General features: G+C 40.8%; 2 protein-coding genes across 2 annotated transcripts; one reads left to right on the top strand and one right to left on the bottom strand.

Annotated features, from left to right (window-relative positions):
* Window positions 1-4096: 4096 nt before the first annotated feature.
* On the bottom strand, window positions 4097-17960 carry mthfd1b (methylenetetrahydrofolate dehydrogenase (NADP+ dependent) 1b). The gene is made up of 27 exons (XM_038728126.1): window positions 17767-17960; window positions 15230-15314; window positions 15060-15119; window positions 14880-14933; window positions 14465-14601; window positions 13572-13672; window positions 13303-13439; window positions 12946-13057; window positions 12714-12841; window positions 12280-12377; window positions 11318-11491; window positions 10626-10762; window positions 10496-10542; window positions 10297-10404; window positions 10125-10199; window positions 9934-10036; window positions 8979-9055; window positions 8648-8788; window positions 8488-8556; window positions 8082-8193; window positions 7760-7899; window positions 7235-7276; window positions 6880-6980; window positions 6372-6549; window positions 5924-6031; window positions 5618-5770; window positions 4097-4915 (listed from the first exon to the last, which is right to left on the bottom strand). The coding sequence occupies exons 1-27, from the start codon at window positions 17802-17804 to the stop codon at window positions 4826-4828; spliced, it is 2805 nt and encodes a 934-aa protein (XP_038584054.1). The 5' UTR covers window positions 17805-17960; the 3' UTR covers window positions 4097-4825.
* A 239-nt stretch (window positions 17961-18199) lies between these two features.
* On the top strand, window positions 18200-21476 carry cunh14orf28 (chromosome unknown C14orf28 homolog). The gene is made up of 5 exons (XM_038728127.1): window positions 18200-18486; window positions 18714-19238; window positions 19515-19604; window positions 19695-19829; window positions 20256-21476. The coding sequence occupies exons 1-5, from the start codon at window positions 18401-18403 to the stop codon at window positions 20437-20439; spliced, it is 1020 nt and encodes a 339-aa protein (XP_038584055.1). The 5' UTR covers window positions 18200-18400; the 3' UTR covers window positions 20440-21476.
* Window positions 21477-23067: the final 1591 nt, after the last annotated feature.

A 23067-nucleotide genomic window follows, 5' to 3' on the forward strand; every position in this document is an offset into this window, starting at 1 on the left:
CTGGCTGGCATGTGTTGTGTTGAAAGTTGTCGAAATCGTCCAGAAGTTTCACAGACAGAGGTTAATCTTTGATGATATGAGACCTTACTAGATAACACATTCGGACATTGTTAACGTTACTGTAAGTGCTGTCAGTCTTGTTGAGCTTTGTTGGCTAGCTTGCCACCCAAGTTTCAAGTAACATTGTGATGCTGCTGGTACACAGAGGCGCTGGTGTCGAGACAAGGCCGGGCGAGCGGGCAAAATAACCGGGCTCAGCAGCCTCTGGACATAACGTTAGATAATGGCATAGATATAGAGACTGAAGAGGACATTAACAGAGGAAGTTAAGAAAAGGAAAAGAGAGTGACCAAGCAGGATGCTCTCGGATGATAGCAAGAGCTTCATGAAATAAAAGGCTGCAAAATGTTTGGCTGTGTTAGCAAAGTTTTTTACTCGCTAGTTTTTGAAGTTATGTAATCATAACAAATGCACAGCTATCCTTATTTATTTGACTTTAGACCGAGCCATGTCAGCTGTTTCTAGTATGTTTGCTAAGCTAAGTAGCATGCAGTAGAAGTTATATTTGTAGATTGACAAAAAATGAATGAAGTGAATGAGTGCATTTCCCAATATGTCAAACTACTCCTTTTTGACCATCCTTTGGTCAGTTTGGTGCTTATATGTTGAATAGGATGAATGGGGGATGACGACTGTTGGCCTTTGCTGTAGCACCACCAAGAGGAAAATGTCATAACACACAAACAATTTCACAATAGGCAGTTCACTAAAAAATATCCCACACATTTATGCTCCCATTGGGAAAAGCTGTTTTGATTTTGATTATAACAAGGCCTTTCCTCTGCTGACATCCTCTATACAAAAATGTACAATTCTTAACACACAAACATATTAGCTTTCACTCCATAATAAGCTGCTCAGTGTCAGCTGTAGTGATCCAGATGGGCAGAGGTAGCCAGCAGTTCATCTTTAAACTATTTCGGTGCATGATATTTCTAGCAGGGAAAGCTATCTTTTCTCACATTGTTTCTCTGCATTTTGCTGTGTGTGCTTATGTAAAAAACACCATCAGATGTGATTATGTGTAAAATCTCCACAACAGCAACACCTGTCAAAGTGGCTGCTGGTATTTTGTTTGCCACTGGCCCATATTCTGCAGCAGCATTGTGGTGAATTGAGGATGACTCACTGTTGAAGGTAAAGGGGTAAACGCACCCCTGGTGTTTATGCTTTGTTATTTGTACAAAATTGTCCACATCTTGAGAACAGCCATGACTCAATGTTCTGTTCTGAGCAATGCAGGAGTCCTCTAAAGACTGTGAGATCATCTGGAGCTCTGCACTACCTCACACCCTCACCCAGATTTCCTTTCCACACCATTACTTGCATGTGAAGGAGTTTTAGAAGCTTCACTTTCTTTACTGCAAACAAGTCAGCTTTCTCCTGAGCATTTTCAGTTTTCATGTCCCTAAATGTTTTCCTGCTGATAGAAAAAAAAGCATTTGTTTAATTTTAGTTCCCCCCAATATCAAAAGACAGAATTTATGTCGACTTTGCAGTTCACCACACTGATACAGCATCTGGTAATGTTTTCCACACCAGACAGTCTGAGTCACTGAGTCACTCTCCTTTGGTCAGTGCTGATTAGACCAGGGGGTTTTCAAAGTCTGAGACTGCAGGCAAATCAGACAAATCGCCCCACCACCACATCTTTAGTTTACTTGGTAAGTTTCGCTCAATGCTGATGATTATATTATTTGATCCTATAGACACTCAACATTTGAACCAAAATAGCATAATACTGCTGTTTAACATAACTTCTGACTACACCAAATAGTTTTTAAAAAAGGTCAGTCCTATGGCATTTATTAGTTTCTGATGGGGGGCAAACAGTTCCCAAAAACTACTGTATCTCTGAACTCACACATGTAGGCTATTTTATGTGATCTCCTTTTGATAACTAATGCAATAAGTGATGTAATATTGTTTCACTTCTGTTCACTGAGCCTCCCCTGAAACGCCCCCCTAGGGAGTCCCGCCTCACACTTTGAAAACCCCTTGATTAGACCTTTCTGAGCACTGCTGTCTGATTCATCCAGTGTTAAATATTTATGGCAGTACATATCATACAATATCTTACTCTCCAATAAATGTCTATTTTAAAAAAAAGTTACTGTCCAGTGTAGTTAGTGGATATTTTCAAAAACACACAACAAATGACATTCACTCTAATTTTTGAAGTTTTACATATTTCTATCAATTAAACACATTTCAGCTGACGACAAAATGCATGCATGTAAAAGTGACAAAATTTATGGCGACTAATCTATCGCGGTAGATTTCCCTTACTTACACGGTCTGTGGCACACCTTTGCAAAAAATTGCCAACCCCCTCAGAACACTAATCAGCCACCAAGGGTGTAGAATTTTATTGGGGCGGGAATTATCCACCCTTGAGTAGCGTTTACAGATATAGTTTTTACTATAGATGTTTGGTGTAACTTGGGAGTGAGCAGGCCATGTGACTGTAGAAAGTAACCTAATATGAAGTAGGCATTCAGAAGGAGGAGGTTCGGGCGGGTGCAGGTCTTTCTTCCTCTCCTGTAGAGGAGCACAACAGCAGATGGAGGGAAAGAGAAAGCCCATACATTCTTTCAGAGTTTAGAGTAATGTGCCTAAAATCAGTTTCAGGGGCAACCCCCACCTCCTCATGTACTCTGATAGCCACTATAGGCCTAGTCTACATCCTCTAGCCTACAGGTTCTCATTCCTATCCAGAAGGTGAACCGTAGATGTGTTTTCATGTCAGTTTACAAGAATGTTTTTCTAAACACAACAAGAAACTGATTTATATTCAACAGTCTTTCATGAAAGGACAATAATTAATTAATTCATTCACTGTAACCTCTACCTTTCATACAAGGTAGGTTGAGTGGGGAATCTTTCTTGCAATAGGGTTTCCCCTCAGAAACAGTTCAAGTGGTAGCATCCGAAACGGATGTGTTAAAGTGCTATTTTCTAGTTTGCCATCTTAACAGTCATCTTAAGACGGAGGAAAAGGAAAAAACCTGCTGCATTTTTGCTTTTCTCTGCTAATCAGGCAAAAACCTGTAGTGTTTTTAATCAAATTCAAGGAGGTAGAGTTTAGTAGGGATGGTCCCTAATATCCAGTGACTACTGGTAGCAATAATTCTGATCAAAAGAATTAAATCCAACCACTGTCCATTAGCATTTAATCCATGTATTTGGTACATAAATTGTTAACAACTCTTGTTCTCTACTAGGAGTCCAATCTGGTTTTTATATTTTGAAAGATTATGTCCTCTCCCCTCATATGCCTCTGCTGCCTACCTTTTTCAGACCCTCAGCCACTTGATTTCTAAAAATCTCCAGCTGAGTTTGTTTTACTGTCCCCACCAACAGTGACATGAAATATCCCCCTTTAAAAATAGGATAATTTCCCAAATGATGCCATATTGTTATCATTAAATGCATTTTAGAAACCATTTCCTGATTACTGTGTGATTTTTAGCTGAAAAACCTTCTACAGTCATTTTGCATTTGTGCAGTTTGTTCCCAGCATGTGATCACACAGCATCAGCAGTCAAGCAGCACTTGTACAAATGATTCAAAGATGTATTTGTCACATACTACATAGGCCTATTTGTGTGCAGTGAAATGTGGTATACTCTAGATGATGCGCTGAAAGGCTAATGTGCAATAATAACAATTCAAATATGAGGGGGAAAGAAGGCAACAACAGTTATAAGAGAAAAGTAAAAAGTGAATTATAATATATATAATTATTATATATAAATGTTAAAGTCAATCTTTTCAGTTCTTGATCGTGTTAAAAAAAAAAAAAAAAAAACACAACATTTCACATTTATAGGCAGTATTCAATAAGAAAAGTGTACACCCGCACAGGCAAAGTCAGACCATTATCCTGATGGTCTGAGGGAATAATAAAACTAATACTGACTGCAAAGGAAGGCATGGAAGTGGTAGAATAATGTGACAGACAGCAAATTGTAATTTCTAAGAACAGGTTCAAGAAATACAGTAAAAAAAAAAAAAACATCTCACATTTCAGAAATGGGTTTGATATGTGGCTTCAAGGACACTTTATTTGACCACTGATTTACAACAACATGACACTTTCCCAGTAGTGGCGACTGCTCCAGCTAGGTTAGAGAGGATTCAGTTCGAAAACAAGACAGGCAAAATAGGAAATTTGACAATAGACACAAGATTGCTCAGAAATAAAATATTATAAAACATTTTGTAGGGCAGCATTATTTTTATGTTCAGACCTTTTTTGTAATAGATTTGTTCCAAAGCACACACAATTCAGTGGATTGTTAAAGTCAACGGCCTGGAGGAGATGCTCATTTTGTAGTGAACACAAAATATACACAACTAGTTACCACAAGCCTCCAGATCTGCCACTTAAGCATCTAGGATTATTATTGCCACTGGAAAATACACGTGGGGCTTGTTTATGTGCAGAGAGCAACGTAGCTGTAAGAACTGTCAATAGGACATGTCCCCTTTACAAAAAGGTCTATCAATCAATCTCAGGGGGATGAACTGTTCTGTGATAAATTTTCTTGATTTACCCTTCAGCAGCCATCTGGGCAAAGCAAATCAATTATTTACAGATATCAGTGAGAGGGAAAAACGACAGAGGAGCTCGAAGCGTTTCTAGTTATTAGTACATCACATTTCATTAAGGCTCAGTTAGCACCCGAGCCTGCTAACTCCAGTTTGAGATTGGCATCTGTATGTATTCCTTCCTTACCATCATACAGTGCAGAGCCCTGCTTCAGAAGAGCCCGTTGACCTGTTCCGTCTCAGGGTCAAGGTCAATGTCGTAGAAACAAGGCCTGGTGGGCAGACCTGGGATTGTGGGCATCTAGGAGGAACAGCAAGTGAAAGAGGTTTATATAATCCCCATCATAAAAGACATTATATCAAAAAAGGTAACTTCTGGTATACTGTACACACATACAATGCAGCCTTTGAGCCAAGCAAAAGAAACAGACACAAACAACTTCTGCAGAGATACATGATGAATTTCAGGTGATGCCACGAGACTTATTACTAATTTTAAATGCATCGACAATGAAATGCATCTCCTGTATAGCAGGGTTAGATTTAAAGCTGAAATTATTAGTTGTTTAATGTATTATTATTATCATTGTTATTATACGAACAACTTTTTCAACTGATGTATTGTTTAAATCAATTATGGAAAAAAGTATTTGCTGGTTTTAGCTCTGCCAATGTGAAGTTTTGTTGTTTTAATTTTCATTCTTTGGGTTTTGGACAAACATGACCTTTAAAGCGTGACGTTGTCACACTGATTACAGCAGTGCGTGTTTACAACAAAGCTGACAATGTGCGATGCGTGGTAATTATTTTAATGAAAATATTGAAAGACAGCGGTGTTGAGTGAATACAAGTCACAGTTTGTTTTTATGAATAGGATTTTAAAATCCAGTTTTGTACATTTTGATGTGATACCTTTAATGCCTCCCAGACGTGAATCTGCTGCAAAACTGTGCAAAGCAAACAGGTTTTTTAAAGTTTTGTTCCGACATTAATGAAAGCTTACCGTGCCAACCAGCGGGTACAGAAAGCCAGCGCCCACACTGGCTCGGATGTCTCTGATTGGCAGGATGAAACCTTTGGGCACACCCTTCTTGTCTGCCTCGTGAGATAGCGACAGGTGAGTCTTAGCCATGCAGATTGGTAAATTGCCGAAACCCTAAGGGGAGAAGTGGGAACAAAGAAAAAAAAAGTTAGATCTTTTACAAAGGGCCTACTAGAGTATTCTCCTTCCACTAATGATGATAAACAAACAGCCAACAGTCCTGACAAGATACATGAAAGAAACTAATCGGCTAGGAGAGTTGCTGACCTGCTTGGTGTAGAGCTCCACCTTGTGTTGAGCCTCTGGGAGAAGTTCAATATCATCAGCTCCGTAGATCTTCTGGGCAATTATTCGAATCTTTTCAGCAATTGGGAGCTAGAGTGGAATTAGCAATATACACACTGCTGTCAGTGTAGTCCTTAAATTGACATGTTGGCCCACTAACGCCAAACAAACAAAATGTTAGGGCCCAAATATAGGAGGCCATTTTCTCTGAGCAACTGGATGCATGTGCCAGAGGGCATTTCTCAGTGGATGTGAACTACTTTTTTTTATCCTAAGTATGGCTGACATTTTTATTCTCCTTTACAGACATTTACAAATATAATAACATAAATGTTTTCTGGCAAATTCATTCACATACTTAACCTCAACCAATTTTGAAATACCTAGTGAATAGCAAAACGAACAACAGAAAATGCAAATGATCCCATACCTCCAAATCATAGAGGAACTTGAAGTTGCTGGGGGCCCCAGAGGCCCTCTGGACAGCCTGACCCAGGGCCACCGCACCGGCTCCACCCTCGGCCCAGTGGGAGCAGCGCACAGCGTCGAAGGCTCCGGCAGCTTTGGCCATGGTGCAGACCAAGTCCAGCTCGGCCTCAGTGTCTGTCCTGCAGAAGGGGTCAGAGCAGCAAAAATGCATTGGAGATCAACAGACACAGACGCTTTCATCCAAAAGGAAACGAGGGAAATCGACAGCCTCAAATTTGTGCATGTAAACATCCAGCAGACATTGAGCAACATTAGCATTAACTGCCGAGTTGGTTGATAATCTCTAAAAGACACCCTTTTCACATTGGACATGGTTATTTGATCCATTATTAATAAAAACAATATTGACAGTGGAGGTTTAAGTGAAATAAAATAAATAAAAGTTCTCTGTATCTGTGTGTGAAATGGATCATTTGTCAATTTCTACTGTGTTATCATCCATCACTTACTTGAAAGCATTGACCGCCACCACCACTGGTACGCCAAAGTGCTGTGCATTCTCTATCTGCTTCCTCATGTTGCTGCAGCCCTTCTGAAGCAGCTCCAGGTTCTACACATAAACACACGTTTAAATAAGCTTATGAGAAGGTAGTTAGCAGCAATTCTCAGTCCACATATAATGCTTATAAAAGGTGTTGCTTTAACAAAGATTTTAAATTTGAGGTGCTGTGCGGCACCTCATGCGGAATTGTCTTAGGCCCTCGGTAAAACCTAATAAATACACAACGTTGATTACCTGATGTTAATTTACACGATTAAGTTAAAATAAAAACCACACTTTGGTAGGCTGTGTTTATGCATTACCTCCTCAATGTATTCCTTAGGCAGCGGCATCCCAGCAGTGACCTGAACAAAAAGAAAAAAAAATGTAATGTGAATTTGAACAGCTGAAAAGAGATAGAGGAAATGTGGGAGGGGGGAGAGAGAGGGGGGTGACATGCAGCAAAGGGCCACAGCAAACCCAGGCGGCTGCAGACTTTAGCCTTGTGCATGGGGCACATTCTCTAGCAGGTGAACCGTTTCCCTCAACTGTTGGGTTCAGGATCATTAAGAAGCTAACAACTGCATGAATGAAGAGGTGAGTTATTGCTTTGCAATTACACTCCCTGCAGTGTGCTTTCCCTGAGGGAGGGTGAGACATTGTTTTGTGCAGAGGAAATACTTATTGTGCTGATGTTATCTTCAGACTTAACAATGGAGAAATGAAAATATCACATAAAATTAAACATAAAAAATGTAAAAGCACATGTTTTTTGTTTTCTAAATAAAAATCACTAAAGTAAATATTTTGTTATTAGGATACTGAGGGGAAAACTTGAGCAAACTCACTGTTGGTCCTCCTCCGTGCATCTTCAGGGCTCGGACAGTGGCCACCAGCACCACAACGTGGGGTCTCAGGCCTGAGTAACGGCACTTGATGTTGAAGAATTTCTCCATGCCAATGTCAGCACCAAAGCCAGCCTCCGTCACTGTTGGGAGACAATTGACAGGGGTTGGGAGACAAAGAGAACAGTAACAAAATGACAGCTGTGAGAAATATCTAATAGAATCTAATATCTGCCATCTGCTGCCACCTACCGTAGCACTGCAGTACCAGATCAGGCATGATGCAAACATGCCAAGATAGAGACATTTTCTCAGCTCAGCTTACCTACAAAGCCCTCGGGTCCAACCAGCTTCAACGCTATTTTATCAGCCAGGATGGAGGAGTTGCCATGGGCGATGTTGGCAAACGGGCCAGCGTGGACAAATACAGGGGTTCCCTGTGGATTCAGACAACACACATGTGACACAAAACCCATAACTCAATGCAATGTCACCCCTCTGGCACACACGAGGTTTGGATCACAAAAAGATTTAGCAAAAAATAAAAGGAGCCACAACAACAAACAACCAGAACATCTGAACTTTCAAAGCTTGTAAGATTTTTTTGTTAGTCTAAAACTATAAACACACATGTTCCTAACCTGATTAAAGTTCTAGGTGCTCTCGCACGGTCTTTGGTGTGTAAAGTTCTTTTGAGAGGAACTGTAAAGGTAAGCGCGTGTTTCACCCACCTCCAAGGTCTGCATCAGGTTTGGCTTGATGGCATCCTTCATTAGCACAGCTAGAGCACCACTCACACCCTACAGAGAAAAACATTACATTATAGGAGGCTGGTTTCCACAATACTTGATACAGAAGGTCCCGTCATGAAGGAGACTCCAGACTACTGACCAGGTCCTCGGTGGTGATGGGCTGTCCGCTGCGGCTGGTGGCCACGACCATCTTGGCAAGACGCTGGCGCATGTCCGCCAGGCTGCTGGTGAGGGCGAGCACCGCCATGATTTCACTGGCAACCGTGATGTCAAACTGGGCCTGGAGGACGGAGAGAGGGAATGTCCCCTTATCATTAACAACAATGACTGGCACAAGCAGAAAAGCTAAAAGCGCTGAAATCTGCTTTCTGAGATTAACTTTTTTTTGGGAGAGTCCTATCCTCAAGGACTTTAGTTTTGTTGTTAAATGAATTACATGTGTATTATAGATGTGGAGCTTATCTCTTTACCTCTCTCGTGTGTCCCTTCTCAGTTGGTGACTGGCCGATTGTGACCTTCCTCAGAAATCGATCATTTGTATCCAACACTGATTTGACACAAGGACCACCACATTTTGTTAGCTGTATATAAAGTCTGGGGCTCATTTATAAAACTGACTAATGATCAATTTTGATCTTAACTTATACAGAAAACTACATATAAGTAGTTATTAAAACCTTACTTGGGCGTCTAAATTATCTTTAAACAAAGTCTAGACTTGATGTAAGTAATATCCCTGCTGGTTGTGCAGGGGTGTTGCAGTTGCCCTGTTGTGAACTTTGCATTAGCTTCATTGAATAATGTCATCAATGTGAACAATTACCAAAAAGATGCGAGGAATTAATTGAGAGACACTCCCAAGCTAAGTGTTTGGCTTTTGTTGTCCACCCTTTATTTAGTTAGTTTATTTAACCTTTTATTTATTCTGGGAAGTTTCACTGAGAGGACGCCTCTCTTTCACAGGAACGTGCTGATCCCATTCGCACAGTTACACATTCAAACTGCCCAGAACAACCAGAGTCTGAACAGACGACCCACAAGCTCAGTTCTCTAACCTTTATTTAACCAAATAATAGTAATAGTTTTGATCTTGTCTTCCAAAAAGTTTCCTTTTCTCTTTTGGTCAATGGCTATTCCTGAGTAAACCCTCATTTGTGCTAGTGAGGGGAAATCACTGATTGTAAGCCAGGTGCTGTCAATTTAAAGTTAATTTGAGATTTATAGATCACAGGCACCAGGCGCGTAAGTTACTAATGTGCTTCTAACCTGCGTAAGCGAGGTTATTTAAGGTCAGTATCTTTTAGCAATCGAACGCAAGCACACCTGTCTTAAAAATAAGTTACAGTTAAAAACTGAGAATCCCTGGTCAATACACTCACTTACATGCATGCAGCAAATTTAATGAGGCGTCTCAGGTGTTCATACCTCTCTGCCAGGTGACAGAGCTTGGTTCCATGTCCAGGCGTGCAAATCGGGTGATCTCTTCTTCAGTCAGAGCGGAGGGATCCGTCTTTTCTATGCCCAGTTTCTAAACAAATGCAGAAAACTTAAATGTCTGCTGTACTTTGGACTGCGAGTCAAGTCAAAACTTACAAGTCTGTGACACGATCACTTACTTTCAGTCTGTTGAGCTGGATGGGAGAGAACGTCCTCTGTCCTCCACTGAGCGGGACCAAGCGGTTATACAGAGCCTAAAGATGCACACAGAGATCAAGATAATAGTTACAATCCATTAATTAACTTGCAAAAGTTGGATTTTTTTAATACATCACTGAACGGAGTACCAACCTTGTCAGATTGTGTAGCCTCGTGGAACATGCGAGCATCGATGGCAGCAGCCACCAAGTTGTTGGCAGCAGTGATGGCATGAATGTCACCGGTGAGATGGAGGTTAAACTAAAATGAACAAATTAAATAATTAATTAATTAAATGCAATTTGCATTCTTATACAAGCAGCACAGTTTTTAACTTGAACCAGCATTGTACCTCTTCCATTGGAATGACCTGAGAATATCCACCTCCCGCAGCACCACCTGTAGACAGAAGACAAAACTACAGATTCATACCAGCACACCTGTGCAACCAGTCACTGGGTGTGCATTATTCCAAAGCTCACCTTTAATGCCAAACGTGGGTCCCTGAGAGGGCTGTCGGACACAAGCAAACACATTGAGCTTCATGTGGGCTCCCAGGGCCTGGACCAGGCCGATGGTGGTGGTGCTCTTTCCTTCACCCAGAGGGGTGGGTGTAATTCTGCAGATAGAAAATCTCCATCAGCAGGGCCAGAGATGAACCAAGCACCAAATGACAATAGAATTTGGCTTTGGCAGATCAATTAATGCAGGTAAATTCAACAGAACATGTGGCGAGGAGTACACGTTAAAAAGATCTTTTGCCATTTTAAAATCTGCTGCATGGCACGACGAAGCATGAACTTGGTTAGCTGTGTAAAGTTGCCAGGTGATATGAAAGAAAGTAGCATTACAAACACAGGTAGGGATTAAATGGTTCTATATTGCTTATAACATTCTATTAAGATAATAAATAGCGCTATTGTTTTTGCCCAGCATTGATCAACTGTAAAGCAATAAATTATCACACACTGCCAGATTCTAGAACAGAAAAAAAATATATTGTAAATAATAAACTGATTTGACTTCTTAAGTTGACTTTTGGAGGTCAACTTAACCAGCTCTTGGCAGGTGACATTTTTCTGACACTGTCAGCATATCATTATGTACAAACTGAAACTTAAAAGTATAAAATAACACATTTTCCCACAGCATATAAAGAGTGCTGACAGCATACCCGGTGACCACCACATATTTGCCGTCTGGCTGGGCCTGCAGGCGTTTGATGATATTTAGCTGGACCTTGGCCTTAGTCTTGCCATAGAGCTCCACCTCATCACAGAGCAGGCCCACCTCTCTGGCTAGACGGTCGATGGGCTTGGGCACACAGGAGCGGGAAATCACGATGTCACTGTTAATAGAGACAACGCACAAAATCACTTATTGTTAAATAAATGACCGCTATCAGGTACGTGGGAACCTAACACTGACATACAGAAGACCGAAACTCGTAAATACTTTAGTAAAAAGTAATTTCTTCTTCAGATTGTAGAAAGTACAATATAAATCTTGAATACGAAGGATTTGGAGTCAGAATGCAGGATAGCAACATTTCTCCAGGCATCAGTCTTTAAACCTTTCATACTAAGATCCTCCTGATTGGGTGATGCTTCTGGTTGGCTAATAATAAACTCAGACACAGAACTTTGTCATTGGTGTGATGTTGAGGCATGCATCGTGTGTCATTACGCTACGAAACTATCCCCTACTTTCTGGCATCAGGGCTCCAATGTCCAGTATTGATGCTCTCATCCTCTTCCTCACAAAAACACAACTCTGGTCATGTCAATCTTCTTGTATGAATGACTGTTGTCTTTTTAAATGCTGGTGTGCTCAACTATACTTCATATCATCAGTGCTTCATATTTTCTTATGATTTAACTTAACACACACAGGTTTTGCAAGTAATACGTGTTCTTGGATTAAAACAAAACACAGGTAGGTATTTAGCCCTGATTATTCAAATAACACAATTTCCTTCAACAATGTAAGCACACTGTTCAAACGTGAGGCAAGCCATTAAACCAGCTCGTCTGTGGATTATTGAATTTAACAAATCCTTCCATGACAAGTTAACGGCGCACATGACTATCAAGAAAAGGGTTAGGGTTAGAGAAGGGGGAAGGTAAGGAGACAAACCTTGGCACCGGCTTCTGGAGGCTGAGTTTGGTGTAAGAAATGTTCCACATCCCTGGTTGATGGCTCTCCAGGAAACGCTTTGCGCTCAATACGGTGTTCTACACACACACACACACACACACACACACACACACACACACTGTGTGATGTATTTTTTCAACCTTATATACTGTGTTAATACATAATAAAATTATTCTTGCAGTGAAAATAAGAAAATGTCTTGAAGCTGCAATAAAAATGCACTTGCTGCAGCACTGAAGCAAGTCGTGACAAAATAACTGAAAGAGCAGATTTAGTCATGAATTAATAATATTTATTCGTCAGGTCTGATAACTACTGTGATGTATACAACACGCCCCTGACACTTTCTGAAAAAGCTAAATTAATGCAAACATTAAATTCAGCTCAGGATGCAGTCTCCGCATTGACCTTACCGCCATCAGCATGGCCACAGTCATGGGTCCTACACCACCGGGTACAGGGGTGATGAAGCCGGCCTGCTCCTTGGCTGAGGCGTAGTGGACATCGCCCACCACCCGCTTCCCGCTTGGTTTAGTCTCATCTGAATCCAAAGAAAAAGAGTTAAATACCACACAATCCCCTATGACTTCAACTGATGAACCTCCAAAGTAGACTGAAAAGCTTCAGGAGAGTGCAGAGTCCAACCTGGTATGTGGTTGATGCCACAGTCGATGACCACCGCTCCCTTCTTGATCCACTCTCCTTTCACCATCTCTGCTTTTCCGATGCCGACAACCAGGATGTCTGCTTTGCCCACCTGGACAGAAACAGCAATGGACATGAATGTTTTAGGAATAGAAGACTACCATGTGTAACAATGGTGCTAGGCTTGGTGGACATTCATTTTATGAGAGTTAGTCATTTTCAAAATCTGGCAAGACATGTTGTTATTGTTTATGCCACACAAGGGCAGCAGAGATCTTTAATTCCCAATATGTCATCACCAACCGATGCTATCCTGAGACTGTATTGCTGGGTTGGGTGAAGGTGTTACTCTTTTACCTCTCCAGGGAGATCAGCGGTTTTAGAGTGGCAGGTGGTGACGGTGGCGTGGTTCCACAGCAGCAGGTCATGCATCGGTGCACCCACAATCTTACTGCGCCCAATCACTACCGCTCTCTTCCCTGCCACAGACACACCTGCAGAGAAGCGGTCGGGCCGTCAATTCATTTTGGCCTTATGCAGTTCTTTCTCATATTATTATTATTGTGCAGCACAGACACTGATTTGCTGGGCAACAGATGTTTCAGGGTGTCAGTTGTTGCATTTACCAGTCTGTCTGATTAACTCCATGCAGCCATTCGGTGTGCAGGGGATGAAGCAGTCACCCAGGTCCCCACGAGACAGCTTCCCCGCATTTATGCTGGTCAGTCTGTAAACAGACCGGAACACATTGAACACTGCAAATTAAAGGTTCTGTAAATGAGATTCTGAACATTCCCTCCCTCTGAGTTTGTGTGTTGTCATTCGAGCTTCTTCTTCATCTCTTTTTTTTGGTAGCCAGTCTGGGCGCTCGTGCACGTTAGTGCATGTGACACCCAAGCTGTGAAGCTTTACATATACAATGGATGTTTGTATTGTCATCTAACGCCAGTTTTGGTGAGTTTTGTTTTGTTCCTGTCCAGCTTGAATGAAGTGTGTTCAACAATGATCCTCTTGGTACAATTATTTTTTCAACAGTCTAGTGGCTGGTCTAAAAAGGTCTCTCTAGGGATCCTTTCCATAATGTCTCATGTTGCACTTTCAGTGGATGTAGGCTACTTTGACGGGTGCATTTGTCTGCAAGGATTAAATTGTAGCCATTGCAGCCCGTTTCACAGTTACCCGCTGAGGCATAGAGCCAGAATATTTCAGTGAATTTATGGTCTGTTTAGACTACACCAGAGCTGGTGATTGCTGGAACACTGGAAAGACTAACAAAGACGGTGTTTGTGAGTTTTATTTTGTTTCGGTCCAGTTGGAATTAAGTGTATTTTATGATGATCTGCAAGGTTAAATTCCAGTTTTTCCTCAATGGAGTCTGGTGGGCCATAGCACCCATTTGTTTTTTTACGAGGCGCTGGTGCTCCAGTGCAACACTTAGTGGCAGTGAATTTCACATACAGCTCCTTTAAGGAATTCTAACAATTAATATGACCGAGTGAGATTTTTTCTTTGTGCCTACCCATCAACATCCTTCTCTGGGGCCACGGCGTTGGTGACCTTCTCTGTGTCCATCTTGTGGATAGAATCTAATGGCAGCTGCACGATGAGGCCATGGACAGACGAGTTCTCATTCACCTCTGTGATACTGTGAAGTACCTACAGACAGACAGAGAGCTTTTACCCCTCAGGTACTTTCGGTTTGTCATTTACGAAACCTTGTTTCGTTATGGCACCAATAGCACCCCATATCCCACAACCATGTTGAGTTTTAAAACATCAGCTGTGAAATTTTGGGATCTGTGGGCATGTCAGAGGTTGCACGCCTCAGGAGGTTAACTGCTTGGAAATTGGTAGAAGCGCCTTATCCACTGCGCCACCCCACAAATAGACATATAAAAGACTGGGCTATGCTAATACTTCAAATCCAGTCTCACCTCCTCTTCTGTTGCAGTCTTGGGAAGTCTCATATGTGTGGCATTTATTCCAATCTGTGTACAAAGAAGAAAAGATTAGGCCATAAAGTGTACAGTAGAAGTATGGTGTACATACTGTGTATAAATCCCTTGGATATAAAAAAAGAAAAAAAGAAAAAAAGAAAAAAAAGGTCTTTTTGCCTCTGCTGCTGCCTTCAACTTCATGCTGATGTACAGGTTTGAATCATCGCGGTCTCCAACCTGCAAAGACACACAGCATCACTTTGCATGTCTGTATGACTGTATCCATGCAGGGGCAAAACTAGCGAACAAAACATCCACAAAATGAGCTTTACACGTCTTATATTTACCTGTAAAACTACTAGACCAGGTCTGAAGTTGGGGTCCTGAAGCTTCATCTGCTCCACATCCTTCTTCAGACGCTCCCTGACCTGCCTGAGAACACAACACAACAGAATAAAACCCAGCTGTATTTTTTTATCTCTATGCAGTGACAGGTGCACCATTAAAATAGGAAAGGGATAGGACCTACGGTGCTCAAGCCACAGGCCAAATTCTTTTCTTTCCTTTGGTTACAGATTTTCTGCCCAAATACGTGACATCTGGCTATCTCGTTGTGAAATCGGTAATCATTTTCATTGCAGAGCCAGGTCCTTATCTTTATTGTTATACGTTTAATGGTTTGGTTATGGCACTTTTAGCTCAACTGTTCCCATAACACATAGATTAAGCAAAGTCAACCAATCAAAGATAAGACAGACAACAGGGACACAAAGTTACTGGACTTTAACTCAGAGCAATTAGAATCTATTTTAAGATTTATCATGTCTGTCTTAACAAAGCTCAACTCTGATTGCATTTCTTTTGTGTTCTATTCACACAATCAATCACACAACTAATCAGCTATATTGACCTGAGAAAAAGAACAGAGCTACTGAAAAATCTACACAGACTGTTTGTGTTTAACACACAGTCTTTATGCATCACATGAACTTCATTGGCAGTGGTGATGGGATGCACCATGTGATTACTATTGATTATGGATGCATGGAACAATGGAGGGACAACAGACTTAACAGTGTTTGTGGCCTGGTGTCTGTGGCAAAACTAGTGTTTTATATTCTAAAATGTTTGTCCAAAGGTTCATAGCGTGCTCTGAAATCCTTAATCAGAACCATGGATGATGTTAATGCTTTCATTTCCCATTACAAACACCAGGCATAAGACAAAGACAATAACATTTCAGCCCTTCTAAAGGTTAGGATGCAGAGGAAAACAATGACAAAATACATATTTTAATACATAACATGTAAATAAATAATATAAAACTTAGACGTGCTATTTAAACTTTGTTATTTAGGTAGATTTGTTTTACATATGACCTGCACTATGCTGCTTTTTATTTTTTTACCCAGGGATAAACAATAAAAATATACATCATCGCCAGACTTCATAAAAACAATCATTATAACATATTGCACAGCAATCCACAATCACAATGGCAGCTCATAAAATGGCATGTAGATCTTAATTTGAGGTCACTGATTAACAAAGGTCATATTCAAATAAAAGCTCAAAGCCTTTCTATTTTACTCTGCCTACTCTACCCAGTAATAGCTAAAAAACAAAAAACAAACTATGCTTTGCATTTAAATAGCATTATTTAGATTTTTTTTAATTTTTCTTAATTTACATCGACAGTTATTGTTCTAAATGGGGGAGGGTTGCTGTGTTCTTCCATCTTTTATTTTCACTCGATTTAAAATGGTTTAAATAAAAAAAATAGTTTAACTTTTAAATGTTTTTCTCTTGTATTGACTGAACTTTGGCATTTTTAAAAATTGTAAATCTTTCACCTAGAAATGAAGTTGCCTTGCCTAAACAATGTATGTACATTCATACAAATCACTTGTCCAGAATAATCAATGGCATGTCAGCTTTCGTCAAACTTCAGCGATAATAAATGTATAGCCTCCTGCTGAAGGCCCAGCAGATCTGTGGTTTGTGTTGCATTAAATAATTGAACTAATGAGTACTGTGAGGGGCAGTTAACAGGGTGCAGGCTGCCATGTCTTGTGACAAGCACATGCAACTAAATGTACTGCACTTCGTTGTCTCTTTGCCAAATATAGTTTGCTCTTACACCTGCCTCCCCCTGCCCAAACTTTTGGTAATAACCAATATTTGGATTAATTCAAAAGTATTAAAAACATAAGAAATGCATTTGCAGATTGTACTCAAATATGAAAACAGTGACAAATGCAGGATTAGACAAAAGTTTCACCACTGTCAGTCTCACCACTTGAGAACACTGGACCAATAGGACAAAGATCATATCACCACAGCTTCTTACATAATGCTGCAGGACTTGCAACCATCCAGTTTTGAATGATCCAACCTTATGAATTACCGTCAAATTGTAAATTTCACAGACAAAAGTCATTACATTTAGTGAAAAAACATTTAGACATATATGACTTAGACCCATCTACGCAACTGTAAGAAAACAAATATCCCATGCAAACTTGAGAAAGAGTCCACTGTGATTTCATAGCTGGTTATCCACAAGTAACGTTAATAGTGAAAACCGCTGGCACACTTCATTCACGTGGATAGCATCATGTGCCACCAATTCAGTGTCTGAGTTATGAAAATCGTTTTCTCCTTGCAAGACCAGTGTCTTTAAATACATAACAGTTGCATGGAAAATATGCATAAGGCTGGATCATGTACAGAAGTTAGTGGTGACTCAAGTGTGAATCAGATGGATAGTTAGCTGCCTAACGTTAGTTAGCCAGTAAACAGACACGTTTCTTCAGGCTAGTAACTTAACCCAACTCGGTTATGTGAGCATCCACAAACGTGCTTGATACAATATGATACTTACGCCGAAACCTCTTTCCCACTAATGATCTGAGCCGACATCTTTTGGTGCTGAAAATCCGTGTTGTAGGGGTGCTGGTGTGTCTGCGGCACACTCACTGCCTGACGAGAGGAGCGCGGCGAGTAGTGTCAAAAAGTTAAGTTTATGGCAAATAAAGCGCTACCGCCGAAAGAGAGCGTATTAACTTTCAGGAATTGCGTCGAGCGTAAAACGTAGCGTCGCTGCTGGGCATGACGGGCATGACGACGGAGAAGTACGGCTCTGGGCGGGGCTATTGGCAGACTGTTAACACTGACAGCCAATCATATACCTAATACCACACGTTAGAGGAACCTCAAAGCCAATAGCATTCCCAGTTTTGCTACACCACCCACGGGCGGGTGGGTGAGTGGGCGGGACTTCAGAGGACGTAATTACGCCGAGAATCAGCAGAGGGCAGCACTGTATTTACACACCGCTTAGATTATCCGTCACAAAAAACACAGCTGTGTTTATATGGGCCCAATTTGACGTTTGATCGGGATCGTTTTGATTAATCACCATTCAGGTACTTACCAGAAAGTGCTAGAAAATACTATACTCTGATATCTGGCTTTAAGTCCGATGTAAGTGAAGACATGAAGAAACACAGAGAGCTATGGAGAGTGGATTCTGTGTTTTGAGCGACAACGAAGACCTCCAAACGCTAATATCAAACACCGAGAACAAACTCCTCTTCGAAAGGTAAATTCATAGCCGCTGCTAATTTTGATGTGCTTTTGGGCTATGTGTATTCCCTGGAGGACAACTGGGCAATACTCGTCAATGCGTGGCTTGTTTTGTTATTGCAAGTCTGTTTGCGTAGCCTCTATTAACGCTAGTGGTAACGCCGCCGTCTCTTAAAATTATACAGTCCAATGTCCATCAGCGTTCAAACCAGCTCATCTGCTAACTCATGTGTGTCTCTTTAGGTCGAAGACGCTATTTGAAGAAATCCGCGCCTCCATAAACAACAATGACGAAGAGGACCGCTCCTTCTGGAGGCCTGTGCTCCCGTGGGGTGGCGTCTTTACCATCAAGGCAGGACGGAAGGCCATATCCTGCACCCCTCTGTACGTCAAAATCAACCTTAAAAACACTTGCACCATTGACGGCTTTCTCATGATCCTGTATGTGATTCTGCGGGACAACCAGGGCTTTCCCAGGGAGCTGGCAGTCTTCCTGGGCAAACATTTTGTGGAGCATTTCCTCCACCTGATGGACTCCTGTGACTACACCACAGTGAAGATTCTGTGGATCTGGGACAGGATGTCTAAAAGACAGTATCGCTCTGAGATCCACCAGGCGGCCCTGGAGATTGACCTGTTCGGGAATGAGCATGAGAACTTCACAGAAAACCTGGATAACCTCATGTCCACTATGCAGGAGAGTCTTTGCACTAACTGGTGCTGCCCAGCCCGCTTCCAGGAGTTCATCAAGACCACAATCAACATCAGGTATACTGCATACAGGCAGTGTGCTATCCTGATGCTACAAAGGGAACTTGATGCAGTTTTTCCCAGCTTCCTCCTGTGAACATTAGCAGAGATTCGGTGTGTCAGGACTTAGACCAGGGTTGTGCCAGTCTTCATCTAGTGTTGTTCTGCAGTGTTGAATTGTCTTTGTACTTGTTTTCTTTTTACAAAGTAGGTCAGTTCTAGTTCCCAAAGTGTTGTTGGATGGTTTACGTGATTTTCATATCTTGTGATTTCACTCCTGTGACCTTCCTCTAGCCCACCAAATGAGCTGCCTCACAGAGACCCCATTCAATCAGCCGTGGACGAGTTCTTCTGCCCCAAGCTCCTGCTCTGCTCAGAACTGGGGTGAGACATGAGGAGGGTGTTTGTCATCTTCTATTTCGGTTCAGTCGTACATCACTTCCTTCAAAAAGTGATCCTTATGTTTTTTAACAGGTGTGATGGTCTACGGGAGTTCTCTCAGAGAGTTTTCTGCCATGGACCCCCACCCTTTGTCATTCTCAACATGCAGCAGTGGAAGTCAGAGGAACTGTCCTATGTTCCTTACCATCTGGCTCTCTGCCAGCACAGGTAGGGCGCTCTCCACAGTGTGTTTCTATTGGCTTGGTATACAGTTCCATGCTTTAGCCACACCGTAGTGCAAGCCTCAAGCCACCACAGTAAATGGAAATCTAATAAAATCCAGTTTTTCTGTTACACAAATAATCTTAGCTGCTGTGTTTAGTTTGTATAAGTTGGAGAATAGAGACATACCTGAGGCAGGAAAACTGCTAGTAGTCTAAGCAATAAGAAATGCAAAAGCAAGGTGACTTTCTCCACATCGGCAAACAAGAAGAAAGTTAATTTAAAAAATATTTCTCAGTTGAAAAACACAAGATTAAAAAAATTGTTATATATGACATCCAGCACTGAATTTACATACATTTGTTTCTTTTTTTTACTTTTGAGTTTCCTGGACAGTATGAAGAAAACGGTATTAACTCTTTTTCTCCACAGGTACTTACTAGAGGGCGCCACACTCTTCAACAAAGAGGAGCATCACTACTCTGCAGCCTTCCAGATAGACGGCTGCTGGATGCACTATGACGGTCTGAGGAGTGACAATCTGATCCTGCTATACAAGCCACCAGAGTTGCTGCTGCTGTCCTCTCTGGTCTACATTCGCGCCTCTGACAAGTGACCTAGTCTTATCACAAGCGGACACACCGGTGTGGAGTCACACCAAGCACAAGAGTGAAGGCACTGACCACCCATCCTGTGATTATTCTGTCATGACTCCATGGATGGTATTACAGTGTTGTAATATTTTTTTACATAGCACACCATCACATTTTTTTTAATGAATTCCTGTCAGCTGTTGCTTCCTCTGTTAGCGGTGTAGAATGGCACATACATCCATTTCACCTGAATGCTTGCAGAGAGCTTACTGAGCAAAATGGAAATGACTTCTCTTTGGGCATGCTTGGAATCCAAGAATATAGTGGACTATAATAGTTCTGGGTTGATATGCATACGTGACAGTATCCGTGAACGATGCACATTGTATGCATATACAGTTACCTGACAGACGAGGGAGATTGATAAGATTTAAAAATGTCACAGTTGTTAAATGGATTACACTGCATTTGCTTTAAAGCAGCCTTGTACCGGAGATGACACTGACTGTATATGACATTACAAGTGTACAATTTTGGCAGTCTAATTTTACATTTATGCATATCAGCCCCTTCCTAAAATGAAATTGGTGCTTTTTCTATGTATTCCATTTACCAATAACCAAACAAGGCCAAAGTCCATGTCAGCTTAAAGTCTTAAAGTTTTTTTTTGTTAAGATGTTTAAATTGGAGGCAAGCATTTGTTACAGTGAGTCAATGTTTAGATACAATGTTCTTAAACTGTATAAAAGGGCAGTGTGAAATCTCATTTTAACTTTCACTACAAGCTTAAATATTACCCGTTTGTCTTGCAGGGCACAAAGCTGGCAGCATGACCATACTGATGCAAGCATTATTACACTCTAGCTCAGCACGTGGCGGTTAACGAAACAAGAATATGTAGATTTACATGTTTTTAAAAAAATAGTTTTTAACCTCAAAGAATTACAGGTATCACACAGTGCCTCTTCCAAGGAAAGTTTGGAAAAGTGAATCCTATGAAATATAAATCCTTGATCAAGATTTGTCTGCAAAATGCAAATACAAAATATTTTGTACTACACTTGTATTGATTTATTTAGTTGCACTTGTGCATTGCATGGATGGGTATAACAAAAGCCACATAAAAAAGCAGATGTACCTTTTAAGGCAGGCATTTATTTTAAACTGGGTACAACTGCACCACACAAGCAGACTAAAGTGTATGTAAAATGTCTTCAATCAAAACATGATAAAATGTGAAAAGCTACTGTTTCTACACCTAAGGTTATCTTGTACTTCCAGTATTAATCCACAGGATATAAAATTCAAGATAATCACCTTACTCCAGACACACAATGGGAAATGTAAAAGAAGCAGAGTGGTCATTTGGCAAACATTGACATCAGTTTCAAAGGAGTTTTCTTTCAGACACAAACATGAGAGTGGTAGTCCATTGCAGAACAGGTGTTAGTCGTCCATCTGCTTTCTTTTGAACAAGCACTTTGGTGAGAGTGGTGGCAAAACATGACATTGGTTAGGCCATCATAAAAATACGTACAAACTCAATTAGAACATCCCTTTTTTTTCTCTTCTTTTTTTGCAGATTCACGTTTGCAGATTTTCATCAGCATCTCTCCAAAATTCATTAAAGCAGTAGTTACTATACACCTAAGAAATCATGACATCGTACATAACATTGATGCTAGATGAATCATGGCAGCAGCACACAATGACGCCTGCGTCATTTGTGCTGCGGCTGTTGAGTGACTAACACAAGCTAGTACAATAAACAGAGAGCAGAATTGGCAAACAAAACCAGGTTACAGAACATAAACAATACAAATTATAAATACAAAATAAGTCATTCACATCTTTCTGAAATAAAATATTTGCAGAAATACGCTTGGGTTGGTTAATGCGTTACTCTTTCAAAATAAACCAGAAATCGAAAGGAGAGTACTGTACTATATAAGGTGATGTAAAACAATCTGCAACAAACTAAATGTCTCACCCGCAACATCCCGACCAATTTGCAAGGCAAATGTTGTTAAAAGGTTATCATCTGTAGTGATGGTTTCCATTAGCATTTTATTAATACGTTTAAGTCTAGTGTACATGGGTAAAATGGAAGAGCACATGTCCTGTGTAGTGTTTACAAGACTTGTATGTGGTGCAATCAGCTGAATTGTTTTTGTTGTGTTTTTTTAAAGCTGTTTACATCAAATTTGGCCATTTATTAATAAATTGTGAGCAATCCATCTGAATCTGCCTGAACAAACATAAGCCTTGTAAAAATTAACCAACATGCACAACAAAATGACAACACAAGATGTGTGGTGGGATGAGACAAAGTCAATGATAACATTTTTGTCCACATTACCAGCCAACAGTGTGAATCAACAGACATGCCAGGTGGGGTTCTTTTACAGCAGTAGGAGATGCCTTGGCTTTTTAGAGACAAACACGAAAACATATTCATCCACAGAGAGAACAGAAGTCTTATTGCATTATCTAAATGCCATTGTCCTAAATTAAAACATATGTACAAATTACAATATGTATCAAATAGTTTGGTAAGTGCAATGCAGAGCTTGGTTAAAGTTTCCACTTAAGTGCAAACGTCAGTGCACAAAGCAACTCAAACTAGACTTGAACATCAACAGTGACTCAAC

The sequence above is a fragment of the Micropterus salmoides genome, unplaced genomic scaffold (genome assembly GCF_014851395.1).
Source record: "Micropterus salmoides isolate LMB-PRFRI ecotype aquatic unplaced genomic scaffold, ASM1485139v1 Ms_hic_scaffold_19, whole genome shotgun sequence".
NCBI classification, from domain to species: Eukaryota; Metazoa; Chordata; class Actinopteri; order Centrarchiformes; family Centrarchidae; genus Micropterus; species Micropterus salmoides.